The sequence below is a fragment of the Theropithecus gelada genome, chromosome 14 (genome assembly GCF_003255815.1).
Source record: "Theropithecus gelada isolate Dixy chromosome 14, Tgel_1.0, whole genome shotgun sequence".
Lineage (NCBI taxonomy): Eukaryota > Metazoa > Chordata > Mammalia > Primates > Cercopithecidae > Theropithecus > Theropithecus gelada.
Window position 1 is genome coordinate 78,386,920 of NC_037682.1, and position 27,797 is coordinate 78,414,716.

The window sequence follows — 27,797 nt, forward strand, 5'->3', positions numbered from 1 at the left end:
GCCTCCTGGGTTCAAGTGATTCTCCTGCCTCAGCCTCTTAAGTAGCTGGGATTACAGGCATGCACCACTATGCCTGGCTAATTTTTGTATTTTTAGTAGAGACGGGGTTTTACCATGTTGGCCACGCTGGTCTCGAACTCCTGACTTCGTGATTCACCCACCTTGGCCTCCCAAACTGCTGAGATTATATAGGTGTGAGCCACCGCACCCGGCCCATTTTTTTCACTTTTATGTGGTGGTCATTCCTTTTTATTGCTGGGTAGTATTCCATTGTATGGATATGCCACAATTTGTTTAGCTGTTTGCCTGCTGATGAACATTTGGGTTGTTACTAGTTTTGGGCTCATAAAAATAAAACTACTGTGAACAGTTGTCTGTACATCTTTGTATGGACCTATGCTTTCATTTCTCTTGGGTTAATATCTAGGAATAGAATGGCTGCATCTTATGGTAATTAAATGTTTTACCTTTTAAGAAATTGCCAAACTATGTTCCAACATGGTTGTTTTGTTTTACATTTCTTTTTTTTTTTTTTTTTTTTGAGACCACATGTCACCGTCACCCTAATGGTATGATCTTGGTTTACCGCAACCTCTGCCTCCCAGGTTCAAGTGATTCTCCTGCCTCAGCTTCCTGAGTAGTTGGAATTACTGGCACTTGCCATTACGCCTGGCTAATTTTTGTATTTTTAGTAGAGATGGGGTTTCACCATGTTGGCCAGGCTAGTCTCGAACTCCTGACCTCAGGTGATCTGCCTGTCTCAGCCTCCCAAAGTACTGGGATTACAGACATGAGTCTCCACGTCTGGCCTTGTTTTACATTTCAACCAACAGTGTATGAAAGTTCCAATTCTTCCATGTTCTCATTAACACTTGGTATGGTCAGTTTTGACCATTCTAATAGGGGTGGTAGTATGACCTTGTCGTTTTAATTTGCATTTTTCCAATGACCAGTGATACTGAGCAGTTTTTTTTTTTTCTTTTTGAGACCGAGTCTCACTCTGTCACCCAGGCTGGAGTGCAGTGGCACCATCCCAGCTCACTGCAACCTCCATCTTCCGAGTTCAAGCAATTCTCCTGCCTTAGCCTCCCGAGTAACTGGGATTACAGGTGAGCACTGCCACACCCAGCTGATTTTTATATTTTTTTTAGTAGAGATGGGGTTTTACCATGCTGGCTAGGCTGGTCTCGAACTCCTGACTTCAAGTGATACACCCACCTCAGCCTCCCAGAGTGCTGGGATTACAGGTGTGAGCCACCATGCCTGGCCTCCGAGCATTTTTTAGTGTTGTTATTTGCTATTTATATATCTTTTCTGGTTAATATCTAAATCATTTGCATGTTTTTAATTGGGTTGTTTTCTTAAAGTTGTTTTGAGAGATCTATATGTGTGTGTATGTATATATGTGTATGTGTATATGTGTGTGTATGTATATATGTACGTGTATATTATAGTGTGTGTATATATATACTTGATACAAGTTCCTTATCAGATATGTGATTTGAAAATATTTTTTTCCCAGTCTTTGGCTGGTCTTTTCTCTAACAGTGCCCATCCCTTCTAACAGTGTTTTTTGAACAGAAGTTTTAGATTTTGATGAAGTCTAATTTTTCAGTTTGTTCTTTTCTGGGTTGTGCTTTTGATGTAAGAAATCTCTGCCTAACCCAAGGTTGCAAAGATTTTCTCCCAGAGGTTTTAGTTAGATTTTATATTTATAACTGAGATCCAATTTGAATTAAATTTAATATTTATTCAAGGTATCTGTCAAAAAAAATTTTTTTTTTGGCAAATTGGATATTTAGTGGTTCCAACATTTGTTGAAAAGACAAAATCATGAACATATTTTTCTGCATCCATCATCAAGCATGTTCTCTTGATACTCACTTGGGAGCTCTCAACTGCTTATTTTAAAGTAAAATATAGGCTGGACATGGTGACTCATGCCTGTAATCCTAGCACTTAGGGAGGCCAGGGCAGGTGGATCACTTAAATTCAGGAGTTCAAGGCCAGCCTGGGCAATATAACAAAACCCCACCTCTACAAAAATTCATAAATCAGCTGGCTGTGGTGGCTCACGCCTCTGGTCCCAGCTACTTGGGAGGCTGAGGCCTCAGGAGGACTGCTTGAGCCCAGGAGGCAGAGGTTGCAGTGATCTGTGATCACACCATTGCACTCCAGCCTGGGGGACAGAGCAAGACTCTGTCTTTAAAAAAAAAAAAGTCAAATATAAATATATGAGTATTTATGTATTGATTTTAAAAGGAAAGAAATAAATGTAAATAGATACTTTCATAGCTTTTTTGACAATTAAACATGATACCAGTTGGAAAACATGATAGATTCAGTTGGAAAACATGAAAAATTAAATGGATACTTACATCTATTTATAATAATAATCATAAGCAATAGAGTAGGAGAAGCAAGCTAATTTGTACCCAGAGTACACTGCATTGATTAAGGTGAAATTGATCACCAGCCACTAGACCAGGACAAAGTGGTTGTTTTTGGAGACATACCAATTAAATTGTCAATTTAATTGCCCCCATCTTTCCCTGTTCTTGCCACAGTTTTGCCAATGTTTTGAGTTTGGAATGGGACAAAGTATTTCTTTTTGGTTATTCCCTACAGGAGATGCTTAGGGAACAGTGAAAAGTGTTCTATCCTTTTTGCACTGCATTTGGCTGTCTTTTCTCTTGTGATACCTAAGAGATTGGGGAGGCACTTTAGGATCGTAAGAACCCAGACATTTCCTTATTGTATTATTTCATCCAATTTAAAAATTCAGTAAAAATGAGTTAATCCAGTTACTGCATCTGAAACTTTAATAGTTTCTCAGTTACATATGTTTTCTGTTGTAGAGTTAAACAGTCTAAAACCCAATCCCAGGGTAATGCTTGATCCAGTAGGGGAAGATGGATTTATTTTCATTATGATAATACTAATTCTTTTATTGTCTGCTTTTTATTTTATTTTTACATTTATTTTTATTTATTTTTTTAAGAGATGGGGTCTCACTATGTTGCCCAGGCTGGAGTGCAGTGGCTGTTTACAGATATGATCCCACTGTTGATCAGCATGAAGTTTTGAACCTGCTCCATTCTGAACTGGGCTGTTTCATCCCTTCTTAGGCAGCCTGATGGTCTCTCATTCCTAGGAGGTCACCATATTGCTACCGAACCTAGTGTGGACACCCGACCAGCATAGTGCACTACAACCCAGAACTCCTGGGCTCAATCAGTACTGCCACCTCAGCTTCCCAAGTAGGTAGGACCGCAGATGGATGCCAACATGTCTGGCCCACTGGCTTTTTAAAAAATAAATTGTTTGTCATCATTTCCATTATAACAAGACTATTCATAGTTTTATTCATGAAAACAAATTTTCAAGGCAATATTTGTGATGATAAAGCACAATGCTTTATTAGAGAAAAATAAAGCAATTTAGTATAATTAGAGACTTAGTGCATACCAACATTAAACAATGATAAAATGCTATTAAAATGTTTTGAGTGGTTCTTTACTAGTTGTTTGGAAGACTTTTTGAATGTTTAAACTATCAGAATTCTTAATTTATATATAAAAGATTAGACCTAGTATTCATAGTAGGAAATGGTGTATCATTAAAATATAAGAATAGGTTAATTTGTAATAGGTTTGTATTTTCAGCCTTTCAGGTGCCCTTTCAAGCTTGTGGGTTTAAGTTTGATTATATTGGGAAAACCTAGTTAACTAGCACATCAGGGTTAGGGAGAGGCTTGCTGAAGTAACTTCAGGCAATTGATTGAACTGAGAATTTATTATGTAACAAGTCTAGCAGAATTTTATGGGAGCTGGAGAATAGAGAGTTACTCAAGTGAAACAAATTTCATGTTAAAAAATTGGGGGCCAGGCGTGGTGGCTCACGCCTGTAATTCCAGCACTTTGGGAGGTTGAGGTAGATGGATCACTTGAGCCAAGGAGTTCCAGACCAGCCTGCCTAACACAGTGAGAATCCATGTCTACAAAAAATAAAAAAACTATCCAGGCATGGTGGTACATGCCTATAGTCCCACTACTTGGGAGGCTGAGGTGGAAGGATCACTTGAGCCTAGGAGGATGAAGCTGCAGTGAGCCAAGATCGCACCACTGTACTTCAGCCTGGGTGACAGAGTGAGACCCTGTCTCAAAAAAAAAAAAAAGAAAAGAAAAATGTTGGCAGTGCTTATGATTCTGTACTGAATGATGTGAACAGATTTCTTAACTTCACACAGAACAGTTTTGGTTGGGGAAGTCAAGAGAGCTCTGTTGGGAGAATTACATGTATTTGTAGGGTATCTTAAAGCCAGTTACTGTGAGTTTTGTTTTGCTTGAGGGATGATTCTTTGTAACTCCTGGGTTCTGAAAAGGAGTTACGTGATAAATTGTGATAAATACATTTTACTGTGATGCTGGAACAATCTGTGGGTGATGGTTAAGAACTCAGGTAGGACTAAATTTGAAAACATAAAATAAATGTTTTGATACTAAGAATAAGAAGAAACTTTTTTTTTTTCCTTTGAACATGGGATAAGAAATCCTAAAATAACAAAAAAGTGGCACATGTGTCCTGGTGCAGTGGCTCACACCTGTAATCCCAGTACTTTGGGAGGCCTAGGCAGGTGGATCACGAGGTCAGGGGTTCGAGACTGGCCTGGCCAATGTGGTGAAACCCCATCTCTACTAGAAATACAAAAATTAGCTGGGTGTGGTGGTGTGCGCCTGTAGTCCCAGCTACTCAGGAGGCTGAAGCAGGATAATGGCTTGAACCCGGGAGGCAGAGATTGCTGTGAGCCGAGGTGGCGCCACTGCACTCCAGCCTGAGCAACAGAGCGAGACTCCATCTCAGAAAAAAAAAAAAAAAAAATGACACGTGCTTAGTAGATAAGGTTTGGTAGTTGGACAATTTGGGAAGGTTTAAAGAGGTTCCTTATAGTTTTGGCTTTAGATGCTGGTTTTGGTCTCTGTAATATGGAAGGGACATTTAACTAAAAACTTCAGGCCAGGCACCATGGCTCATGCCTGTAATCCCAGCACTTTGGGAGGCTGAAGGGGGCAGATCACTTGAGGTCAGGAGTTCAAGAGTAGCCTGGCCAACATGGCGAAACCCTGTCTCTACTAAAAATACAAAAATTAGCTGGGCGTGGTGGTTGCACGGTTGTAATCCCAGCTACTCTCGAGGTTGAGGCGGGAGAATCACTTGAACCCAGGTGGTGGAGGTTGCAGTGAGCCAAGATTGTGCCACCACACTCCAGCCTGGGCGACAGAGGGAGACTCCGTCTCAAAATAATAAGTAAATAAAATATAAAATAAAAAGTGGGAACCTGCAGGTACTATATGTGGCTATAAGGTATTTTGTTACATTATGCAACTATCCATTTACATTGTGAAAGCTTGGGAAGTTACTTTAGGCCTTTCTGTTAACTAAATTACAGAAGAAAAAAAGAAGTATCTGTTTATGTAGTTAAGACGTTGTTGTGTTCTCATTCATCAGGTAATTATTGAACATCTACCTACTTTCAGCATCTGCATGTGTGTGTGAATATTAAATATCACACCAAGACATTGTTCAGAGGAGACAGAATAGTGAGGTGAGATAAATGAGAATGTCTCTGTGGAAGATTAGACTGGAGCATGAACTTGAACTATGAGTAAGATTTGGATGGGATGGAAGTGGGTGGATGGGAATCACATTTGGAGATGATTAAATTCATAAAACTGGTAATATACAGTGCATCTTCAAGTGACAGTGAGGAGGAGACTTTTAAGGGTGGCATGATAGGTTCCTGTTTGGGTGGAGTGAAAGGTAAGGCTTTAAAGTACATTGGGACCGTTGTATGGATGGTCATGCTATGTGGGGTTTAAATTTTTTCTTGTAAGCAAGTATTTGAGCAAAATCTTAATATGGTGTTTTACAGCTGGGCATGGTGGCGTGTGCCTGTAGTCCTAACTACTCGGGAAGCTGAGGTGGGAGGATTGCTTGAGCCTAGGAGTTTGAGACTGGCGTGGGCTCTCATCTCTAAAACCAAACCAAAACAAAACAAAATGGTGCTTTGGGAAAATAATTGTCTGGAATGGCTTGGAGAATCTTATTAGGACTAGAGGCAGAGAAATCAATTAGGAAGGTTTCATAATGATTGAAAAATGAATGAAAGGGTAGCATATATTGAATATCTGCTATGTGTAATGCAGTGTGCTAGGTTTTCATATGTATTATATATTATCTTTCACAGCAACCTTAAGAGGTTGGTGTTAATAAGCCTCTGGTTTTCAAGACACTGAATTTCAGTGAAGTTAATTTTTTTGCTCAAAGAGTCTGCTAAACTTTTAGTGGGTATGCATAGATCTACTTCTTTCAAACAGGTACATGTTATATGGCAATACTGTACTTTAATTCCCTATTAATGGAAATCTGGGTTTCCATTTTTTAATTGTTTTACTAGTAATGCTACGATAAATATTCTTACACATATCTTTGTACATAGTTTCTAGTACTGTATTTCTGTGGAAGAAACTCCTAGAAGTGGAACTAAGTTCCTGGATTAAAATGGCCTTTAAATCAAATGATATAGGAGGGAGTATCCTGAATGGGTAATGGATCATGATTGTCGTGACAATTTTTAGAATCTTAGTTAAAGGTACAGTGTACTTGGTACTACATGAAAAACTGGTACTACATGAAAAACTAGTACTTGGTACTACATGAAAAACTAATAGAGCATATCCCTGCCAAGTATAACATAAAGCCATGAAATATTAGAATGAAAGGCCCTAAAATAATTAATTCCTTAATTTTACTGTTAAGGCTCTTAAAATCTAGAAAGTTTTTAGTGTTCCTGAAATAGAGCAGGGATTAGGATCTAGATACTCAGATTTTTCGTTTACTATTCTAAGTGTAGTGTTTTCCTTTCCTAAAGTAAATTTAAGGAGAAAACAACATTTACATTTCTTTTCTTTTTTTTATTTGAGACAGAGTCTCACTTTGTCACCCAGGCTGGAGTGCAGTGGCGCGATCTCAGCTCACTGCAACTTCCGCCTCCCGGGTTCAAGTGATTCTTGTGCCTCAGCCTCCTGAGTAGCTGAGACTACAGGCACGTGCCACCACGCCCAGCTAATTTTTTTTTTTTTTTTTTTTGAGAGGAAGTCTTGGTCTGTTGCCCAGGCTGGAGTGCAATGGCGTGATCTCAGCTCACTGTAACCTCTGCCTCCCAAGTTTAAGCAATTTTCTGCCTCAGCCACCTGAGTAGCTGGGATTACAGGTACCTGCCACCACGCCCAGCTAATTTTTGTCTTTTTAGTAGAGATGGGGTTTCACCATCTTGGCCAGGCTGGTTTGAACTCCTGACCTCATGATCCACCCACCTCGGCCTCCCAAAGTGCTGGGATTACAGGTGTAAGCCACCACACCTGACCCTATTTTGTATTTTCAGTAGAGACGAGGTTTCACCATGTTGGCCAGGCGGGTCTTGAACTCCTGGTCTTCAGTAATCCACCTGCCTTGGCCTCCCAAATTGCTAGGATTACAGGCATGAGCCACTGCACTCAGCCCCACATTTCTTTCCACTGTGTTTGTGTGTGTGTGTGCATGTGCGCACGCCTCACATGCTTGTAAGTGCTGTTTTCTGCCATTTTTACTTAATATTACCTCATAATAGGTTATGAAATTTTGATGGATTCCAAAAGTATTAAATGTTTAGTTACCCTTTCTTTTCCTCCGCTCCTTTCCTATTAACCAAGTAAAGTGATAAACAGGTACATTCTTATGTTTAGATGAGTTAAGATGGGAAAAGAAGATGAGATTTTTATCTTTATTTAAAAGGAAAACGCGATGAGTTACAAAAAAAAAAAAAGATTTAAGAAACAGTGATCTGGAGGATATAGTCCACCCACTTTTTTTGCTATTTGTTTTAAATTGGTAATCTAGAATTGTATTTTGTTGGTAAGGTATGGTTTAATTACCCATTCCTTATTGGGCATTTTGGCTTTTTTTCCAAATCTCAAAACATTTTAAATTTCCAATTACTTGTTGCTAGTATTATAGAGGTACAATTGATTTTGGATTTGGCTTTGTATCCTGAAGGATGAAGGAAAGGGTATAATATATACTGAATATCTTGTTAAACTCCCTAATTAGCTCTAGTAGCTTTAGGATTTTCTCTACAGATGATCGTGTCTATGAAAAAAACTTTTTACTTCTCTCTTTTCAATTTTTATGCCTTTGATTTCTTTTCTTTTCTTTCTTTTTTTTTTGCCTTATGGTGTTGTCTAGGCCTTCAAACCCCATTTTGAATAGAAGTGGTAAGAGTGCAATGAAGTAAAAATAAATGCATAACAATGGTTTTCTTTTCCTCTGCTTTCTGAGTTTGTATAAATTGATGAATTTTCTTTTACCAATATGAAATGTCCTTTATCTCCAGTAATAATACTGTCTCAAAGTCTGCTTCATCTAAAATTTACAGCTTCTCCAGCTTTCTTATAGTGTTTTTACATACTATATTTTTTCTTTTAACATAAATTTCCTTTATAACATACTTTCACCTTTACTTTTAATGTAAATCTTTGTCTCTTAAATAGCATGTAGTTTGGTGCTGCCTTTTTTTTTTTAAATTTATTCTTACAGTCTCTGCTTTTTAAGTAGGGTGTTTAGTCCATTAATATTTACAGTTATTTATATGGTTAGGTTTATATTTTTATCTTGCTGTTATTTTTTTTTCTTCCCTTTTTTGGCATTCTTTTGGATTGAGTGTTTTTTAGCCCATTAATCTTTGGTTCTTTAGCTGTATACCTTTGCATTCATTTTTTAGTGGTTCCTCTAGGGATTACAATATACATTGCTAACTTTTCATGGTGTTCCAAGAATTAATATTACAGAAATAAACGTTTATATTTGACAACTATGAAACCAGACTTGGTAATATTTATAGGGTCTCGTCTCCTACAAGCAAGTTTTCCTTGTTTGTCACCCCACTTAGTGAAGTTCTGAATATAATGACAAAAACTCTAGGGCAAAAATCTTGGTGACTTATTTTGAATTAAAGCTATTTCTCTTCATTCTCATCATATTTGTACCAAAATTCAACATTGCAGCCCTTGATAGCATGCAAGGGAGTTAGATAACAGGAAGCCAAAAGCTCTATTTAGATACTCTGCATATTTTCTTCAAAGTCTAGAATTTGCACATCCTTCAGAGTTGAATAACAAGAAGCAAAAAAGATCATTTACTCACTTTTATTTTGATTTAATCTGGTCCAGAGAAGGATTTCATGATCAGGTCCAGGTTGTCCTGAGAATTTTCTCAATGGACTACATAAGTCTCCTCAGTGAAGTTCTTTGGCTAGCCTTAGCCTGCTTTTCTTACAAATTAGAAATCACATGTACCTAAAGTATTTTTTTCTAGTTCTATATTTGTACTGTCAGTACTTTTTGAAATTTTTTTCTTAAAATACCAAAGTTCTGAAAGTAGTTTCTAGCCTTAGCATCATAAATTGTCAGATGCATAAGAAAACTTGATAGTCTTTTCAGTATTCAGATAGAGGGTCAACTGAATATTGGTTTCCAGTTATAACAACATAAACATCTGTTAAAACCTGTAACACCTATGAACAGTGATATGCTACATTATGGATCTCAGTGATACTCATTACTGGTTGTATAATCTTGACCAAGGCCTTTAATTACAGAGGAGAATTCAGGTAAAATGGAGATAATACCTGCAGTGCAAGTTTTTTAAATTAGGGGTAATGTACACAAATGCATAGTAGTACCTTGTACACAGTTGGTACTCAATAAATGGTTATTATATCTATGTAAAATCATAGAATGTCAGCACTAGAAAGGATGTTAGAAATTACCCAGATAGGGCCGAGTGCAGTAGCTCACGCCTGTAATCCCAGCACTTTAGGAGGCCAAGGCGGGCAGATCACTTGAGGTCAGGAGCTCGAGACCAGCCTGGCCAACATGGTAAAACCCCGTCTCTACTAAAAATACAAAAATTCACTGGGCGTGGTGGCACGCACCTGTAATTTCAGCTACTCAGGAAGATGAGGCAGGAGTATCACTTGAACCTGAGCGGTGGAGGTTGCAGCGAGCTAAGATTGTGCCACAGCACTCCAGCCTGGGCAACAAAGCTAGACTCTGTCTCAAAAGGAAAATAAATTACCCAGATAATGAAACCAGTTCAGAATGGTTAAGTGACTGTTACTGCCCTCCCTCCCCTGCCACATAAGGGTGTAAGCTCTTTGAGAATAGGGATGTTTTATCTTTTATTTTGTGCTTTATAGAGCACAGTGATGGACTTTAGATACTTGCTTCATTAAGTACATTTCAGACATACTACAATGTCAGATAAATTGTTTTTATTTGATTTAAAATTATTGATAAACCTTTGAGAGTCACATAGCTCTAAGAATATACATTAGTGAAAATGTAATTTCAGGCTTGTCTAGTTATTAATAGAAATGAAGCAAGGAGTTTTAGAAATATGGATTTCTAAATTTGTATATTCAGTACTAGGAATGCTTTCAAGCAGGCATATTTAAGTTGTTTCTGTGTAGTTTTTTAGCTATGTCATCATAGTCAAATGCTACTGCATGGTGAATTCCTTCCTTTTGCCATAACTGTTTTCTTTAGTCCTCATCTGTTTGCTGCTATGCACACTTACAAACATCTCAACCAGTGGACTTACTTTTAATTTTTAAATTTCCCTTTTGAGCATTTTTACCCATTAGAAGGATTGGTACTTCATGAGTTTTATTCTTTTGTAGAGGTCTTCTAAAGAACAGAGAGGAAAAAAAAAAATAAAGAATAGAGATAAAATTTACTTACATGTTTTTTAATAGAATAAAACTCATTTTATCTTGTAATTACCATATGGACCACTTTGTAAATCTAAGAAGCATTTGGGGATATTACTGGTCTTGTTTTACCTATATATTGAAGCATTTTGTTATTTCATCCAGGAAATTATTGTATCAGTACTCATCAAAACTGTACTTACAAAAAGGAGGCTAAAATAAAAAAAGAAAAATGTTGGAATTGGCTAGAGTAGAAGTGGACAAACTTTTTTGTGAAGGGTCAGTTAGAAAATATTGTAGGCATTGTGGGCTACATATGATCTCTGTGGCATATTATTCTTCTTAAACAACCTTTAAATATTCAAAAACCATTCTTAGCTCCCATATCATACGAAATAGGTTGTGGGACCGATTTGGCCTGTGGACCTTGGTTTGTCATTGCATTAACGTACAATTTTCATATTGCATTGCCCAAAAGATTATGCCATCTTTTAAGTCATATAAAAGGAGACTGGAGACACCATCTTTATGGTCTCTTTTTAGCTTTTATTGAACAGAATGTAAATTCATACTTTTAAATATTTTGGTCATAATGGCAAAGAGAAGAAAATTGACAGAGGAAGAAGTTTCACAATTATTAGACAAATCAGAAAATGAATACAAAACGGTAAATTCTATACTGATGACAATGGTAAAGTGGATCATATAAGCAAAAATACCTACTATGAATCTTCAAATAAGATCTCATCTTCTGAGTTTTCTCAACTAAAACTTTGATGATTGAACAGTATATTTTTAAGGATCAAGAGAAAATACGAGGCCAGGTGTGGTGGCTCATGCCTGTAATTCCTGCACTTTGGGAGGCCGAGATGGGTGGATCACTTGAGGTCAGGAGTTCCAGATTGGCCTGGCCAACATGGTGAAACCCCGTCTCCACCAAAAATTTGAAAATTAGCTGGGCGCAGTAGCATAGGCCTGTAATCCCAGCTACTCGGGAGGCTGAGGCATGAGAATTGCTTGAACCCGGGAGGTGGAGGTTGCGGTGAGCTGAGATCGTCCCACTGCACTCCAGCCTGGGCGACAGAGCGAGACTCTGTCTCAAAAAAAAAAAGGAAAAAAGAAAAAAAAAGAAAAGAAAATATGGTATTCTACTCAGTCATTTAAGAGGAAGGAATTTCTCACACAATATTTTGTCATAGACAAGTAGTAAAGGATGTGTTCTGCTATTCTTTTATCTCTTATATTTGTGCTCCAAAATAGACTGGATATGGTTTTATAAGTAGACAAATGCTGAAAGTAGGGGTGTGTACAAAAGTGATTGGAAGGAAATAGGTGTCAAAATGAAAAATCATTGGCTTGATTATTCTAAATAATGGTTATAAATCTAAAAATATTTTGCAAAATATAGATCAGAGGATAGCAATCCTTACTTCAACAAATTGTGAACCATTAAAAGTTTCAAAACTTCAAGCTTTCAGGTATTATATTTTGCCAATGTAGATGCCAAAAAAAGAACAAGGTATAACCATAAGCTATAACTTATTAGATATCTGACTTATAACATTTATAAAATGGATATGTTCCATAAGATGGATGTGTTCCATGTTTATCCATGATGGTTGATGGGCAGTTGTATTCACAGGACATAGCCCATTTCGGCTCTATCTTAAAAACAAGGAAAATGTGAAATGACTATCTGGATTTGCTGTATTTAAATACTTAGAAAAAAATCTAATAATGTTTTCCACTATATCCTGATTCTTCTCAACATTCTCTGTAAAATATGTGTGTGTGTGTGTGTGTGTGTGTGTGTGTAAAGTTTCCGTTAGATGCAAATAACAAATGATGATGACTGCTTTTCCTTATATACTGAGAGTAAAGAACTAGCTCCCTGTAGGATTTTTTTCCTCTGAGTTGTGTTTTGTCTTAGGCTCTTGATTTACATGGAGGAGGGATACTTTGAGAAAGAGTCTTAAAAAAATTAGCTGCTGCATTTACTGTTACAGTGTTTTAAAGAACTTGATCTAATTTACATTTGTTTTTTATATTAAGACTAGGTCATATATTTTGCTTGCTCTTCTGTTTTTGTATTATGATTTATAATTTATTATTTTTGCATTTATGTGATAATGATATGCTTTGATAATGATATGCTTTCTGGATTTTACCATAATTCCAGATTTTAAATAAATCAAATGGTAGAGTAAGGAGCTCCAGAAAATCCAGTCTTCCATAAAAGCAACAACAACACTGTCAGAAGATCACAGCTCACTGTAGCCTCAATCTCCTAGGCCTAAGCGATCCTCCCACCTCAGCCTCCCTAGTAGCTAGGACCACAAGCATGCAGCACCTCGCCTGGCTACTTTTTAAAATTTTTGTAGAGATGGGGTCTCCCCATGTTGCCCAGGCTGTTCTCAAACTTCTGGGCTCAAGCGATCCTCCTGCCTCAGCCTCTGAAAGTATTGGGATTACAGGATATGAGCAACTGTGTCTGACCCAGAGTCAACTTTTTTGGAACTCTGGTAACTCATCAAAAGTTTGTAGCAATCAGGGGAACGCTTAAGAAAACACATTGAATCTCAGTAAGAACAGTGAGCTTTGTGGCATTTGCCTACCCTGGTCCCATCTGCTTCTCAGCTCAGTGGTAGCCTTGAAAATAACAGTCTCCATTCCTGGTACTGATACAGGGAGCGGGATAGACCTAATTCAGAAAGAATTGTAATTAACTTGTTCTTCTATCTGGTGGCTTGCTAGAAGGCTGTTTTTAAAAAAAGAGGTCTGCCTTTATGTCACCTAACTTGGAACTCTTTTGATGGAAAAGTAACTACCTTGTTTGTTAAAAGTATTTACAGACATATGTTTAGTTACTGTTGCCTGAGGCAAAGGAAAACAGTTGGAGCAAACCAAAACTAATCAGAAAGGTTGGGAATGAGATGCTTTGGGGAATAAGGGCTTTGAAATTCTCTGACATATTCTTGGGAATCTTGAAGGGTACATGCATGCCCAGAGCTTTGTGCATGCTCAGGAAAGACCCGAGAAGACCCAGAGCTCTCTCTCTGGCTCACTTTAAGTCTCTGCACAAGCAGGAAGTGAAGACTAAGGTGGAGTTATAAACTGCCTGGCTGAATATTGAAGGCATGTCCCAACACGCAGAGTCCATGTGCAAAGACTGGCAGAATTTTTTGGTTGCGGAGGTTTAAGGAAATTTCTTTCTAATCACCAGCAGACTACTAACTAATGGAACAGAGAGTTCACTGGCCACACATGACAAAGAAACAGACTTTACAAAATTAGTTCAGATAAGTCATTAAATGAGGAAACAACTACAACAAACAGCAGCAACAAATCCCTAGAAGGGGGAAACATCTGATTTATAGAGTTGTCACACTGTAATATTCGAAATGGCCAGTTTTCTACAAAAAATAATGAAACATATAAATAAACAAAGTAAGGCTCTTATACAGAAGAAACGAACAAAAACTGCCCCCAAGGAAGCACAAAGACTTTAAGTAAGCTGTCATTATTATGCTCAAATTGCTAAAGGAAACCAGGAGAATGATACACCATCAAATAGAGAATATCAATATAGAAATTATAAAAAGGAACTAAACAGAGTTTATAGCTGAAAAGTACAGTAACTGAAAGGTTCACTAAAGGTTTAGATAGCAGAATTGAGTAGACAGAAGAATCAGTGATTCTGAAGGTAAATTAATTGAAATATCCAATTTGAAGAGCAGACCCTTAGAGACCTGTGAGACACTGTCAAGTGCACCAACATGCACACCAACACAGTGTAATGAGAGTAACATAAGGAAAGGCGAGAGAGCTGGAAAGAGCATTTGCTATGGTGTGAATGTTTGTGTCTTTTTATATGATGTCTTTTAAATTTATATGATGAAATCCTAACCCCCAAGGTATTGGGAGATAGGGACCTGGGTGGTGACTGGATCATGGGAGTAGAGCCCTCATGAATGGGATTAGCACTCTTAGAGTAGTAAGATCACTTGCCCTTCTACCATGTGAGAACACAGTGAGAAGGCACTCTGTGAATCAGAAAATGGGCCTTCACCAGATAGCAAGTCTGTTGGTTCCTTGATCTTGGACTTCCCAACCTCCAGAACTGTGAGAAATAAATTTCTGTTGTTTATAAGCTACCCAGTTTATGGTGTTTTGTTATCGCAGCCTGAAGAGACTAAAACTATTTAAATAAATAATGCTCAGAAACTTCTCACATTTGAGGAAAAACATTAACCACATTTAAGAAGCTCAAGAAACTCCAAGTAGGATAAACTATACCAAGACACATGATAATCAAATTGTCAAAAGGCAAAGAGAGAATGTTGAAAGCATCAAGAGAAGTAACTCATCACATACAAGGATCCTTGATAAGATTAATAGCTGATTTCTCATCAGAGACTCCATAGTCTTCTAGAGGGTAGTAGATTGGCATGTTCAGAGTTCTGAAAGGAAAAAAAAAAGCCATCAACCAGGAATTTTATATTCAGCAAAACTGTCTTTAGAGATGAATGAGAAATACTTTCCCAGATAAACAAAAACTAAGTTATTGCTGGCAGACCTGCTATATAAGAAATGCTAAAGGGAGGCTTCTCTATCTAATTATTTATTTTTTCCTACACTCTGTTACTGTCTGTGTCTAGCTGCAGTAGTTTTAATACATTTTAGAATGACAGCTATTTTTCTGGTGGGAAACTTTTAGTTCTTTTATTCTTTGTTAATATGCTAAAAACTAGCCTTTTGCATTTATCTAAAAAGAGACAAACTTGGACATAAGAAAACTTTTTCATGTATAGAAATCAGAGGTTCTTTACAGATTTACAAAGGAAATTGTGTGACTACAAGTTAAATTTGAAATGTGTGGTATATGTTAATTTCTTGCAGGAGAAGGAAGCCAACATCCTTTTGGAGCCATGAATATTGTCCGAACTCCATCTGTTGCTCAGATTGGAATTTCAGTGGAATTATTGGACAGTATGGCTCAGCAGACTCCCGTAGGTAATGCTGCTGTATCCTCAGTTGACTCATTCACTCAGGTAATGCAACACGCATTTCATTCTTTATCTCCCCCCTCCACCGCTTTATTAAGGTATAATATACAAGTTAAAATCATATATAACGTATGGTATACAATACGTTTTTGATACATGTTTACATTTTGTTTTGTTTTCTTTTTGAGAGATGGAGTCTTGCTCTGTTGCCCAGGCTGGAGTGCAGTGGTGCAATCTCGGCTGACTGCCATCTCCGCCTCCTGGGTTCAAGCGATTCTCCCGCCTCAGTCTCCTGAGTAGTGGGGACTACAGGCACATGCCACCACACCTGGCTAAGTTTTGTATTTTTTTTTTTAGTAGAGACAGGGTATTGCCATGTTGGCCAGGCTGGTCTTCAACTCCAGACCTCAGGTGATCTGCCTGCCTTGGCCTCCCAAAGTGCTGGGAATACAGGTGTGAGCCACTGCACCTGGCCTGTATTTTGAAATAAAATCAAGCTACTTAACATGTCTGTCACCTCACACAGTCATTTTTTTGTAGAGAACACTTAAGATCTAATCTCTTAGCAAATTAAAAGTATACATTATTAGTAACTGTACTCTCCATGCTGTACAATAAACTTTCAGAATTTATTCATCCTGTTGAACTGAAACTTTGTGCCCTTTGACCAACATGTCCTCATTTTCCTTTCCCCTCCACTCTTCAACCCCTGGCAACCACCATTCTACTCTCTGCTTCTGTAAGTTCAACTTTTAGATTCCACATATAAGTGAGATCAATCATGCTATTTGTCTTTCTGTTCCTGACTTACTAGCCTATTGTCGAGAGGAAAAACTGATGATGTAGGAGAGCAGGGAGAACTACTAAAGCAGTGTCTTTGAGTAGAAAATAGCAGCATATATGGAGGTGTTCACTTTAGACAGTATAACGGATATATGGGTACAGATTCAGATATGGTAGATGTGGTGATGAGAACTTGTGCAGGCTGTCTCCTGATTTCTTCTTCTTTCTTAGTGAAGTAGAAAGGAAGATCATCAGCTAAGATTGAGGTAGTAGAAATTGAAATAAAAAAAGACTGTTAAATAAGTCTTCTAGCAGAGGAGGAGTGAATGGATTAGGGAAACCATATGTGTTTGCCTGGCAGTACCAGAGGAGCACTTTTTTTTTTTTTTTTTTTTTGAGACGGAGTCTCGCTCTGCCGCCCAGGCTGGAGTGCAGTGGCCGGATCTCAGCTCACTGCAAGCTCCGCCTCCCGGGTTCACGCCATTCTCCTGCCTCAGCCTCCCGAGTAGCTGGGACTACAGGCGCCCGCCACTGCGCCCGGCTAGTTTTTTGTATTTTTTTTTTTTTTTTTAGTAGAGACGGGGTTTCACCGTGTTAGCCAGGATGGTCTCGATCTCCTGACCCTGTGATCCGCCCGTCTCGGCCTCCCAAAGTGCTGGGATTACAGGCTTGAGCCACTGCGCCCGGCCCAGAGGAGCACTTTTGAAGGTTGTGGTCGTGAATTTAAAGGTAGATTTGTCACATCTTTGAAAATGGACTAAATTGAGAATGACAGACTCTGGGTCTCAAAAATGTTTTTTTCCCCATAATTTTACAAATAAATTGCTGTGCTGAAAAGAAAATATAAAATAATCATAGTATCCTGTGTAGACAGTATTTAAAAAGTGTCTGGAAAATACACATTAAAATGTTATCCCTGGAGAAGGGTAGGAAGACTTTTTTATTGTACATGTTTATAAATTATTTGAGTTTTTTAAATAAAACTATAGTTTTAATTAAATGTATTATGAAGTATTTTAAATACAGAGAAAACAGAGTAACGTATGTATTCCACAAATAGTTATTATGTAACTACTCTGTGCCAGGCATGCCTTTTTTTTTTTTGAGACAGAGTCTCACTCTGTCACCCACCCAGGCTGGAGTGCAGTGGCGCGATCTTGGCTCATTGCAAGCTCCGCCTCCCGGGTTCACGCCATTCTTCTGCCTCAGCCTCCCGAGATAGCTGGGACTACAGGTGCCGGCCACCACGCCTGGCTAATTTTTTTTGTATTTTTTAGTAGAGATGGGGTTTCACTGTGTTAGCCAGGGTGGTCTCGATCTCCTGACCTTGTGAGCCACCCGCCTTGGCCTCCCAAAGTGCTGGGATTACAGACGTGAGCCACCGCGCCCGGTCTGTACCAGGCATTTCTAAGCACGCATAGATACAAATAGGTCCACAAAATAGAGTAATGCCTGTCTTTACAGAGCTCTCTTTATAATGGGGTATACATTAAGACTTCCATTGTCTTCCCCCTGGATTTAACTGTTATATTTTTGTCTAATTTGCCACTAATTTTTAAAAAAGAAATTAAGACGTTATAGGTATAGCCCACTGCTGCCTGCTTCTCTTCCTGTTACCTTCTAACATTTTATATCTTTCCTATTCATATTTTAGTACTTAAAACATTCCTGTGTATCCACAAACTATATATAGTACTATCTGTATGTGTTTAAACATGTTTCTAATTTAATTACTTAGTTACTCCAAATTTTTAGGAATATTGCATGTATTTGGTTTAAATAGTCAAATAGTTTTTGTTTTTTTTTAAATTTAAGTTCTAGGGTACATGTGCACAACGTGCAGGTTTGTTATATAGGTATACATGTCCCATGTTGGTTTGCTGCACCCGTTAACTCGTCATTTACATTAGGCATTTCTCCTAATGCTATATCCCTCCCCTTGCCCCCTACCCCACGACAAGCCCCCTACCGCATATGTGATGTTCTCTGCCCTGTTTCCAAGTGTTCTCATTGTTCAATTCCCACCTATGAGTGAGACCATGTGGAGTTTGGTTTTCTGTCCTTTTGATAGTTTGCTCAGAATGATGGTTTCCAGCTTCATCCAAGTCCCTGCAAAGGACATGAACTCATCCTTTTTCATGGCTGCGTAGTATTCCATGGTGTGTATGTGCCACATTTTCTTAATCCAGTCTATCATTGATGGACATTTGGGTTTGTTCCAAGTCTTTGCTATTGTGAATAGTGCCGCATTAAACATACATGTGCACATGTCTTTATAGTAGCACAATTTATAATCCTTTGGGTATATACCCAGTAATGGGATGGCTGGGTCAAATGGTATTTCTAGTTCTAGATCCTTGAGGAATCGCCACACTGTCCTCCACAATGGTTGAACTAGTTTATACGCCCACCAACAGTGTAAAAACATTCCTATTTCTCCACATCCTCTCTAGCACGTGTTGTTTCCTGACTTTTTAACCGGCTCCTGCAACCTCCGTCTTCTGGGTTCAAGTGATTCTCCTGTCTCAGCCTCCCAAGTAGCTGGGATTACAGGCGTGTGCCACCAGGCCTGGCTAATTTTTGTATTTTTAGTAGAGATGGGGTTTCACCATGTTGGTTAGGCTGGTCTCAACTCCTGACCTCTTGATCCACCCACCTTGGCCTCCCAAAGTGTTGGGATTGCAGGCGTGAGCCACTGCACCCGGCCTTAAATAGTTTTATATGTGAAATAGCTGTCCTCTGTCATGACTCTTACATTCTGCTTCTATTCTGCTTCTTAGAAGCTATGATCTTCAACTCCCCTCCCTTTTTTAACCTATTTTTCCTAGTGTCTATTATTTCCCTGTATCAGAAAAAACCTTGCTTAATCTATTAGTTTTTCTGTTATAGATGTTTTCTATTTATTTACTAATATAAGACATGATGAAACTCTCACTTCCCCGCTTCCCAACATGTACACACTTCTTTTCTCCCCACCTTATCAGTATACATTTTTGTTAAATCAGTATTAAAAGTTTACAATATTATGAGAAATTAAATATTTTTCAGAACTGAGCTATGTGTAGTACAATGATTAAATTTCTTGTATAACTTTTCATTTTTCCTCATTTTTCATTTTCCTCTTTTTTTCCCTTTGCATAGATTTCTATGTTTCCACTTCTAATTTATGCTCAAACTCTACTAAGTGTAAATTCACATTCAGTTTATTATTTAAACATAGCAGTTTCAGATTGGTCTTGGAAACATTCTACTTGGAATTCTTTTTTTTTTTTGAGACAAGGTCTCGCTCTGTCGACTAGGCTGGAATGCAGTGGTGCGATCACAGCTCACTCACTGCAGCCTCAAACTCCTGGGTTCAAGCAATCTTCCCACGAGTAGCTGGGACTACAGGCAAGAATCACCAAACCCACAGTTAATTTTTTGTAGAGATGGGGCCTCATTATGTTGCCCAGGCTGTCCTTTCTTTTTTGTTCTACTGTTGACTGACTATTCTCTGGACCTGTCGAATAGCCTTAGACAAGGTATTATTTCCTTTCACCATTACTACAGAAATTCTTTTTGTTTCTCTTTTGTGTTGAATCCTTTGTTTTCTGGTTCCTATGTTTTTCCTTCTTGTTGATTTGTTCTTTTGTTTTAAAAATGAATATAAATAGTATTATTCTGTACAACTTGCTGTTGTTCACTCAACATTATTTTAAATATTTATCTATGTTGATATATGGAACAGACTTTGTTTTGATTGCTTCATAGTGTGCCATTGTATAAATGAGCCACAGTTTTTTTCATTTCCTTTTCCATATGTTCTCACTAACATTTATCAGACCTTTAAAATTTTGCCAAACTGATGAGTGAAAATTAGAATATCATATTTAGTTTGTATTTCTTGATTACTGGTGATATTGAGCATCTTTGCACATTTTTGGACTGTGTTTGTGTTTCCTTTTATAAGAATTGACTTTATATATTTTGTCCAATTTTCTGTTGTATTGCTTTTGGCACTTTTTAAATTTAGTCTTTTGGGAAAAGAACCTAAGATGCCTTTATGTGTTCTGGATAATAATCCTTTATAAATACATTGCATTTTTCTCCTTCTAGCATGGTGCTTGTCTTTTAATATTGCTTATAGTGACTTTTACATACAGATATACTATATTTGTATATAGATAAATGTATTGTTTCTTTTATGATTTGTGGATTTGTGAGTTTTTTAATGTTTGAGAAATCCTTTTCTACCCTGATATGTAAAGATATAAAGATGTTCTATTCTCTCTCTCCGCCCCCTTTGTGTGTGTGTGTGTGTGTGTGTGTGTGTGTGTGTGTGTGGAGATGGGGTCTTGCTATGTTGCCCAGGCTGGTCTTGAACTCCTGGCCTCAAGCAGAGCCTAAGATGTTCTCTTATAGTTCTTAAAGCCTTAAGGTTTACTTTTCGAATATGTTTGTGTGCAGTATGGTAAGGGAATTAAATTTATTTTTCCCCTTATGGAAAGCTAGTCCTAGCCCCATTAATTGAGTAATTAGTCCCATTTTTTTTTTTTTTTTTTTTTTTTTACCATGAGTAATAGCATCTTTGTCATATATGCTTAGGTTTATTTCTGGGCTCTGTCTTTTATTCCAATTAGTTTATTTGCCTGTCTCTTTGCCAGTAGGGCAAGTTCCTCCTCATGGTCATCAAAATATGTATAGGTATTCTTCATAATAATTGTGTAGGTATTCTTCATAATAATTATATCAGCTTGTTGAGTTTCATGAAATAGTATTAGCTTGTCAAGTTTCATGACGAACCTTGTTGGAATTTTGTTGGTAATAACATTGGATATATAGGTTTAATTTTGGGAGATTTGGCCAGCCACTTTTACCACATTGTCTTCCCATTTGTGACATATTGTATCTTTCCATTGAACATGGTATATCTTTCCATTGAATATGGTATATATAGGTCCTTTTGTTTTCTTTTCCGTCAGTAGTCTTTGTATTTTCCACAAAAATCTTATTAGTTTGTCTTAGCATTTTTTCTAGGTATTGGAGAAAATGCTTTGTTTATATTCTGAATGGAATCTTTTTAAAGTTAACTTAAAAATTATTGTCACTGGTGTGGAGGACTGCTGTTGATTTTTTTTTTTTCCTAACATTGATCTTTTAGTTGTGACTTGAGTCTGGGTACAGTGGCACATGCCTGTAACTCCAGCTCTTTGGTAGGCTGAGTTGAGAGGATTGCTTGAGCCTAGAATTTTGAGACCAGCCTGGGTAACATAGTGAGACCCTGTCTTTATAAAAAGATAAAAAATTACGCAGGCATGGTGGTGCATGCTTATAGTCTCAGCTACTTGGGAGGCTGAGGCAGAAGGATCACTTGAACCTGGGAGGTCAAGGCTGCAGTGAGCCATGATTGTGCCACTGCATTCCAGCCTGGGTGACAGAGTGGGATCTTCTCTCAAAAACAAACAAACTGATAGTGACTTTAGTGAACTTTTGATATTAATCAAGTGCCTTCACAGTAGAGTCTCTTGGATTATACTGCCTTCATATTATTAAACAACCAAATAAAAAAACCTAGTAAGACCACTTCTCTGGTGTAGAGAAGAGATAGCATGGCTGATTTCGTATTTTTGAGAAAGTGATGCTGGAAAGATTATTTTTGAGTGAGTAAAAGGCAGTATTACCTTCAGAAGTTCAGTTACTTTTAGGGTTAGTACTTAAGCCCATTTGATTCTCAGGAAATATGAATCCATTTACTTCTAGCTTCTACCAAGGAGACTTGGAGTATGTTAGTGAATTTGATCATTTTAGAGTCAAGGAAAAGAAACAGATTAGGAAACAGAGGAAACGGAATAGTGCTGCCTTCATCTTCTTTCCAGCAGTGGAAATAACGAGTTGCTACTTTATAATATGAAAACTCTTATCTTTCTGGCAGGTAAAAGACTTCTTAGAGATGGTTACTATTTTATATGAGAAAATAGGTTGATTTGAGGAGAGTGACAGTTGAGGAGGGACATAGTGGATGGAGATGTGGAGATGAAAGAAAATATTTTGAAGAAAAATATTTTTTTTCCCCAAAGTGAGTAGCATTGTCACAATGTCATTGTATGTATGATTACTCTTAACATTCTTTTTTATTCATTTATTTAATTTTGTTTTTTTGAGACAGGGCCTTGCTATGTTGCACAGGCTGGTCTTGAACGCCTGGCCTCAAGTGATTCTCCTGCCTCAGCCTCCCAAAGTTTTGGGATTACAGGCATGAGCCACTGCACCCAGCCAACTTTCAGCATTAGACTGTCTTAGAACTGACACTCCTTATAAACAAGTTAATGTGAGAACATTTTTAATTTAAAAATATTGAGTTCTAAATGAAGTATTTAGTACAATCCATTAATCTATTATTAACTTTTCAGTTCACACAAAAGATGTTGGACAATTTCTACAATTTTGCTTCATCATTTGCTGTCTCTCAGGCCCAGATGACACCAAGCCCATCTGAAATGTTCATTCCAGCAAATGTGGTTCTGAAATGGTATGAGGCATTTTCTGTCTCTAATATTAAGGCTTTTGTAACTGAATATCTATTTTGCCTGTGAATATATTCCTTTTTTGACATTTAAACATATTCTTTTATTATGAACATCAGCACTGCATGCCATTGAAGTATATACTATAGAGATCTGATGAGAAACAGTTCTTACCCTAAATATTTTGTTATAAATTTATAAAGACAGGAAAATATAACTGCCTTTGTTTTAGGGACCACTATTAAAGCTTATAAATATTTGCATATTTTCACTTAGAGGTACCACCTATGAGACTTGAAATATCAATCAAAACATTTTTTCTGCTGTTTTGAAGATCTTGATCTGTAGTAAACATGTACCTTTAGGGTACAAGAGTAGTTTATACTGCACCCTGAACATGAATGGCTAATGAATCTATTTTCCAACTTTCCTGTGTTTTATAGATATTTCTTTTCACTTTGAGTATCCTAGTGATGGGAGGATGCCTAGGAAGAGTTTGTTGAGAAGTGGTACCATGGTGTAGCATGGACAGCATTGGAATGCACTAGGTTTGAATTTTGGCATAATGTAGCTATGTGACCCTGAGCAAATTTCTCTCATCTGCTCATCTATGGAATGAGGAAATAGGAGTTCAATTTGATTTTTTCCCTTAGGTCCCTTCTAGCTCTTAAATTTGCAGAAGATAAACAATTACTAAAATTTCTTATGATTTGTGCTCTCTGGTAAAAGCTAATCAAAACTGCTCTGATATTTAAATTCTATGCTTGCCATCTTTTTATAAGAATAATTACATTTCCAGATTACCTATTTAGTTTTTTTATAGCTTTTTAGAAATGACATGTAAAATTGTTTTGGATAAGTCATTTGGCAGTTAATGAAAGATCCTATTTTAATTTTCTTGTGAATGTAAATATATGTGTTTTCTTTTCTAGGTATGAAAACTTTCAAAGACGACTAGCACAGAACCCTCTCTTTTGGAAAACATAATTTGAATAAAATAATTTTTAATGGATTCTGAAATTTGTCATGTTTTGAAGATAACTGACTCTATCTGAAAGTACGAAGTCAAAGGATCATGAAACCTAAGTGTAAAAACTACTTAGTTAGTGACTGAAACTTAATTAAAAATCTTTATTAAAAATTAAAAACATTGAAAAATGAAAATATGTTCATCATTAAAGACTTTTTTCCCCTTAAGCTTAAAATACTATTCAGGGGCAAAACATTTTGTTTTGGCTATGATTCATTTTTTTACTTAAAAATAAAGCCTATGCCCAACAGTAGTGTGCCAAGTACCATTGCATGTGTAATCATTCATTTATTGAAATGAAACAGTGGTTTGCTGGAGTAGTTAACTTTTCAATTACCTATCTATCTCAAAATTTGGGAGACTTGAAAAACATATGAAATATACATTTTTAAATATGGAAAAATTGTTTTCAGAGATTATTTCCTAAGATTGTCAGTTTTTCCAATTAATGCAGGTTGGCTGTCACTTTTTATATCTGCAGATTCATATGTGTTTAATAAAATTGCCATATTGGTGAGCTTTCATTTAATACTGGTAGGCATTTATGTGTAGAATATAGGATTCTTCTTGTTAATGGACGGTTAGTAGTTCATTTTTTGTTGATTACAACAATACCCAAAACTGGGTAATTTATTGACTTAATTTTTTTTTTTTTAGACGAAGTTTTGCTCTCTTGTCCCAACTGGAGCGCAGTGGCGTGATCACAGCTTATTCCAGCCATGACCTCCTGGGCTCAAGTGCTCATCCTGCTTCAGCTTTCCATGTAGCTGGGACTGCAGACGTGCACCCCCACATCCAGCTAATTTTTTTGATGTTTTTGTTTTGTCTTACTGTGTTGCCCAGACTAGGCTCGAACTCCTGGGCTCAAGCAATCCTCCCACTTCAGCCTCCCAAAGTGCTGGGTTGGTAATTGATAAAGAAAAGGATTTTTTTTTTTCCCCCTACAATGATGGAGACTGAGAATTCCAAGGCCAAGGAGCTGCAGCTGGTGAGAGCCTTCTTGCTGGTGGGGAAGAAACTCTGAAGAGCTATTAGGCAGTGCTACGTATCACACCGTGAGGGGGCTGAGCATGCTTTTGTGCCAGCTCAGGTCACGCTTCCTCTTCTTATAAAGCCACCAGTTCCCCTCCTCTGATGATAACTTATTAACCTTTGGGCAGAGCCCTCATGATCCAATCACCTCTTAAAGGCCCCACCTCTCAGTACTGCCACATTGGGGTTAAAATTTCAACATAAGTTTTGGAATCTAAAACTGCTCTTAAAAATAGTCTATTGGCCGGGCGCGGTGGCTCAAGCCTGTAATCCCAGCACTTTGGGAGGCCGAGACAGGCGGATCACGAGGTCAGGAGATCGAGACCATCCTGGCTAACACGGTGAAACCCCGTCTCTACTAAGTACAAAAAACTAGCCGGGCGAGGTGGCGGGCGCCTGTAGTTCCAGCTACTCGGGAGGCTGAGGCAGGAGAATGACGTAAGCCCGGGAGGCGGAGCTTGCAGTGAGCCGAGATTGCGCCACTGCACTCCAGTCTGGGTGACAGAGCGAGACTCCGTCTCAAAAAAAAAAAAAGTCTATTAAAAAAAGAAAAAAAGAAAACAAGGACCTTTGTGGTGAAACGACTGAACCATTGGGCTTTTATCAGGTTTTTTCAGCCATGTAAAAGTAGGTTTGCATCCATTGACAGATGAATGAATAAACAAAATGTAGTATATACATACAATGAAATTATCACTCAACCTTAAAAAGGAAGGAATTTCTGACACATGCTACATGTAAGATACACAAATGAAATTAAAATGACTTTACAAAATAATTATGCTATTTTTTAATTGATGTTTTTCCTAGAGAACTTGGAAGGCCTTTGATTATTTTTATTGGCTTTTACATTTATTTCACAAAAATTCAAAAAACCTTTTTAGTATCTGAATTGTGAAGTACAATTATGTGTACACTTAAAAGTAAAATAGCATTTTATAATTTTTAAATGCCATTACTGTTTTATGCCTGTGCTTTTGTCAGTTTCTCAGTCAAACTGTTACAGTAGGTGGCTAGTCAGGCATGAGCAGGGCAGGAGAGGGCTTCGCCTGACCAAGTATGTCAGGCAACCACGAGGTGATGGTCAAGGCATTATTAACTGTCTCTCTGAAATAATAATTGGTCACAGCCAGCACCAGGGAAAGTCAGTCTCCTTATAGATAGAAAAAAATTGAAACTGGTGATCGGTACCTTCCCAATAGGATCTCAGGAGCTGGGCAAATGGGCTCAAGTTTGTGCATTGACAGGTGAAATGGCGGGGTTTAACTGGTATGTGACCTTCTGGGGGCATTCCACCAGTAAAGGGAAGAACGCCTCAGGTGAGCGTGCCTACAACTCCAATATGCACGCTGCACATGCTCACCTCCCAAGTGCTGGCAGGCCACTGTGCATGCGGCAACCCACCCCAAGGGAAGAATCAGGGGAGAAGGGGTGCAAGACCCTGAAAGTATGCCAGCATATAAAACCCCAAGTCAAAAGGTCAAAGTGCACACTTGTCCTTCAAGTTGCCCACTTGGCCCTCTGCCAAGTGTACTTTCTTTCCTTTTGTTCTTGCTCTAAAGCTTTTTAATAAACTTTCACTCCTGCTCTAAAACTTGCCTTTGTTTCTCCTTCTACTTCATGCCCCACAGTCAAATTCTTTCTTCTGAGGACGCAAGAGTTGAGGTTGCTGCAGACCTGTATGGATTCGTCACCTGTAACAAAATGGTTTGCTTATGTGATGATTATTCTCAATAATGACAAGCCCAAATTACAACTGACCATTTTGTCACAACTGATTGTTTGTTTTTGAGATAGGGTCTTGCTCTGTTGCCCAGGCTGGAGTGCAATGGTGCAGTCTCAGCTCACTGCAACTTCTTCCTCCGAGGTTCAAGGGATTCTCCTGCCGCAGCCTCCCAAGTAGCTGGGATTACAGGTGTGTGCTACCACACCCAACTAATTTTTGTAGTTTTAGTAGAGATGGGGTTTCAACATGTTGGCCAGGCTGGTCTCGAACTCCTGACCTCAAGTGATCCACTTGCCTTAGCCTCCCAAAGTGCTGGGATTACAGGCATGAGCCACTGTGCCTGGCCACAACTGATTATTTTGTTAGAGCCTGACCCAGAGAATCCATTACCAGTTTTAGTTCTGTAGGTTTTTTCTTTAATCTCCTGTTTTCATGAACTTCATCAAACACCTAATTGAGCACTGAGGTTCAGTCCCAACAAATGTTTGATGCTGTCAGAGGCATGTGAACCAGAGCAACTCCATTTTAAATAGGAACTAGGCAAAAATGGGGCTGCATTCCCAGATGGTTAAGGCATTCTTAGTCCCAGGATGAGATAGGAGGTTGGCACAAGATACAGGTCATAAAGACCTTGCTGATAAAATAGGTTGTATTAAAGAAGGTGGCTAAAACCCACCAAAACCAAGACGGCAATGAGAGTTACCTCTGGTTGTTTTCACTGCTACACTCCCACCAGTACCATGACAATGTCATGCCATGGCAACATCAGGAAATTACCGTATATGGTCTAAAAAATGGGAGGCAGGAATAATCCACCCCTTGTTTAGCATATCATCAAGAAATAACCATAAAAATGGGCAACCAGCAGCCCTGAGGGCTGCTCTGTCTGTGGAGTAGCCATTCTTTTATT

The 27,797-nt window shown here is 38.0% G+C and overlaps 1 protein-coding gene across 7 annotated transcripts in view; it reads left to right on the forward strand.

Annotated features, from left to right (window-relative positions):
• The window catches only part of HIKESHI (Hikeshi, heat shock protein nuclear import factor), a 41,156-nt gene extending 16,762 nt beyond the window's left edge, over nt 1-24,394 (forward strand). For 3 of the 7 annotated variants that reach the window (XR_003115732.1, XM_025358114.1, XM_025358115.1), the window contains exons 4-6: nt 15,707-15,858; nt 22,986-23,104; nt 24,032-24,382. Coding sequence is in view for 6 of the 7 variants with exons in the window: in XM_025358114.1 (XP_025213899.1) it covers nt 15,707-15,858; nt 22,986-23,104; nt 24,032-24,086 (326 nt within the window). In the remaining variant the exon portion in view is untranslated. Of the gene's footprint in view, nt 1-15,706; nt 15,859-22,985; nt 23,380-24,031 lie in introns of those variants that run through there. The other 4 variants (XM_025358111.1, XM_025358113.1, XM_025358110.1 and 1 more) reach the window with 4 other exon arrangements.
• The last annotated feature ends 3,403 nt before the right edge of the window (nt 24,395-27,797 follow it).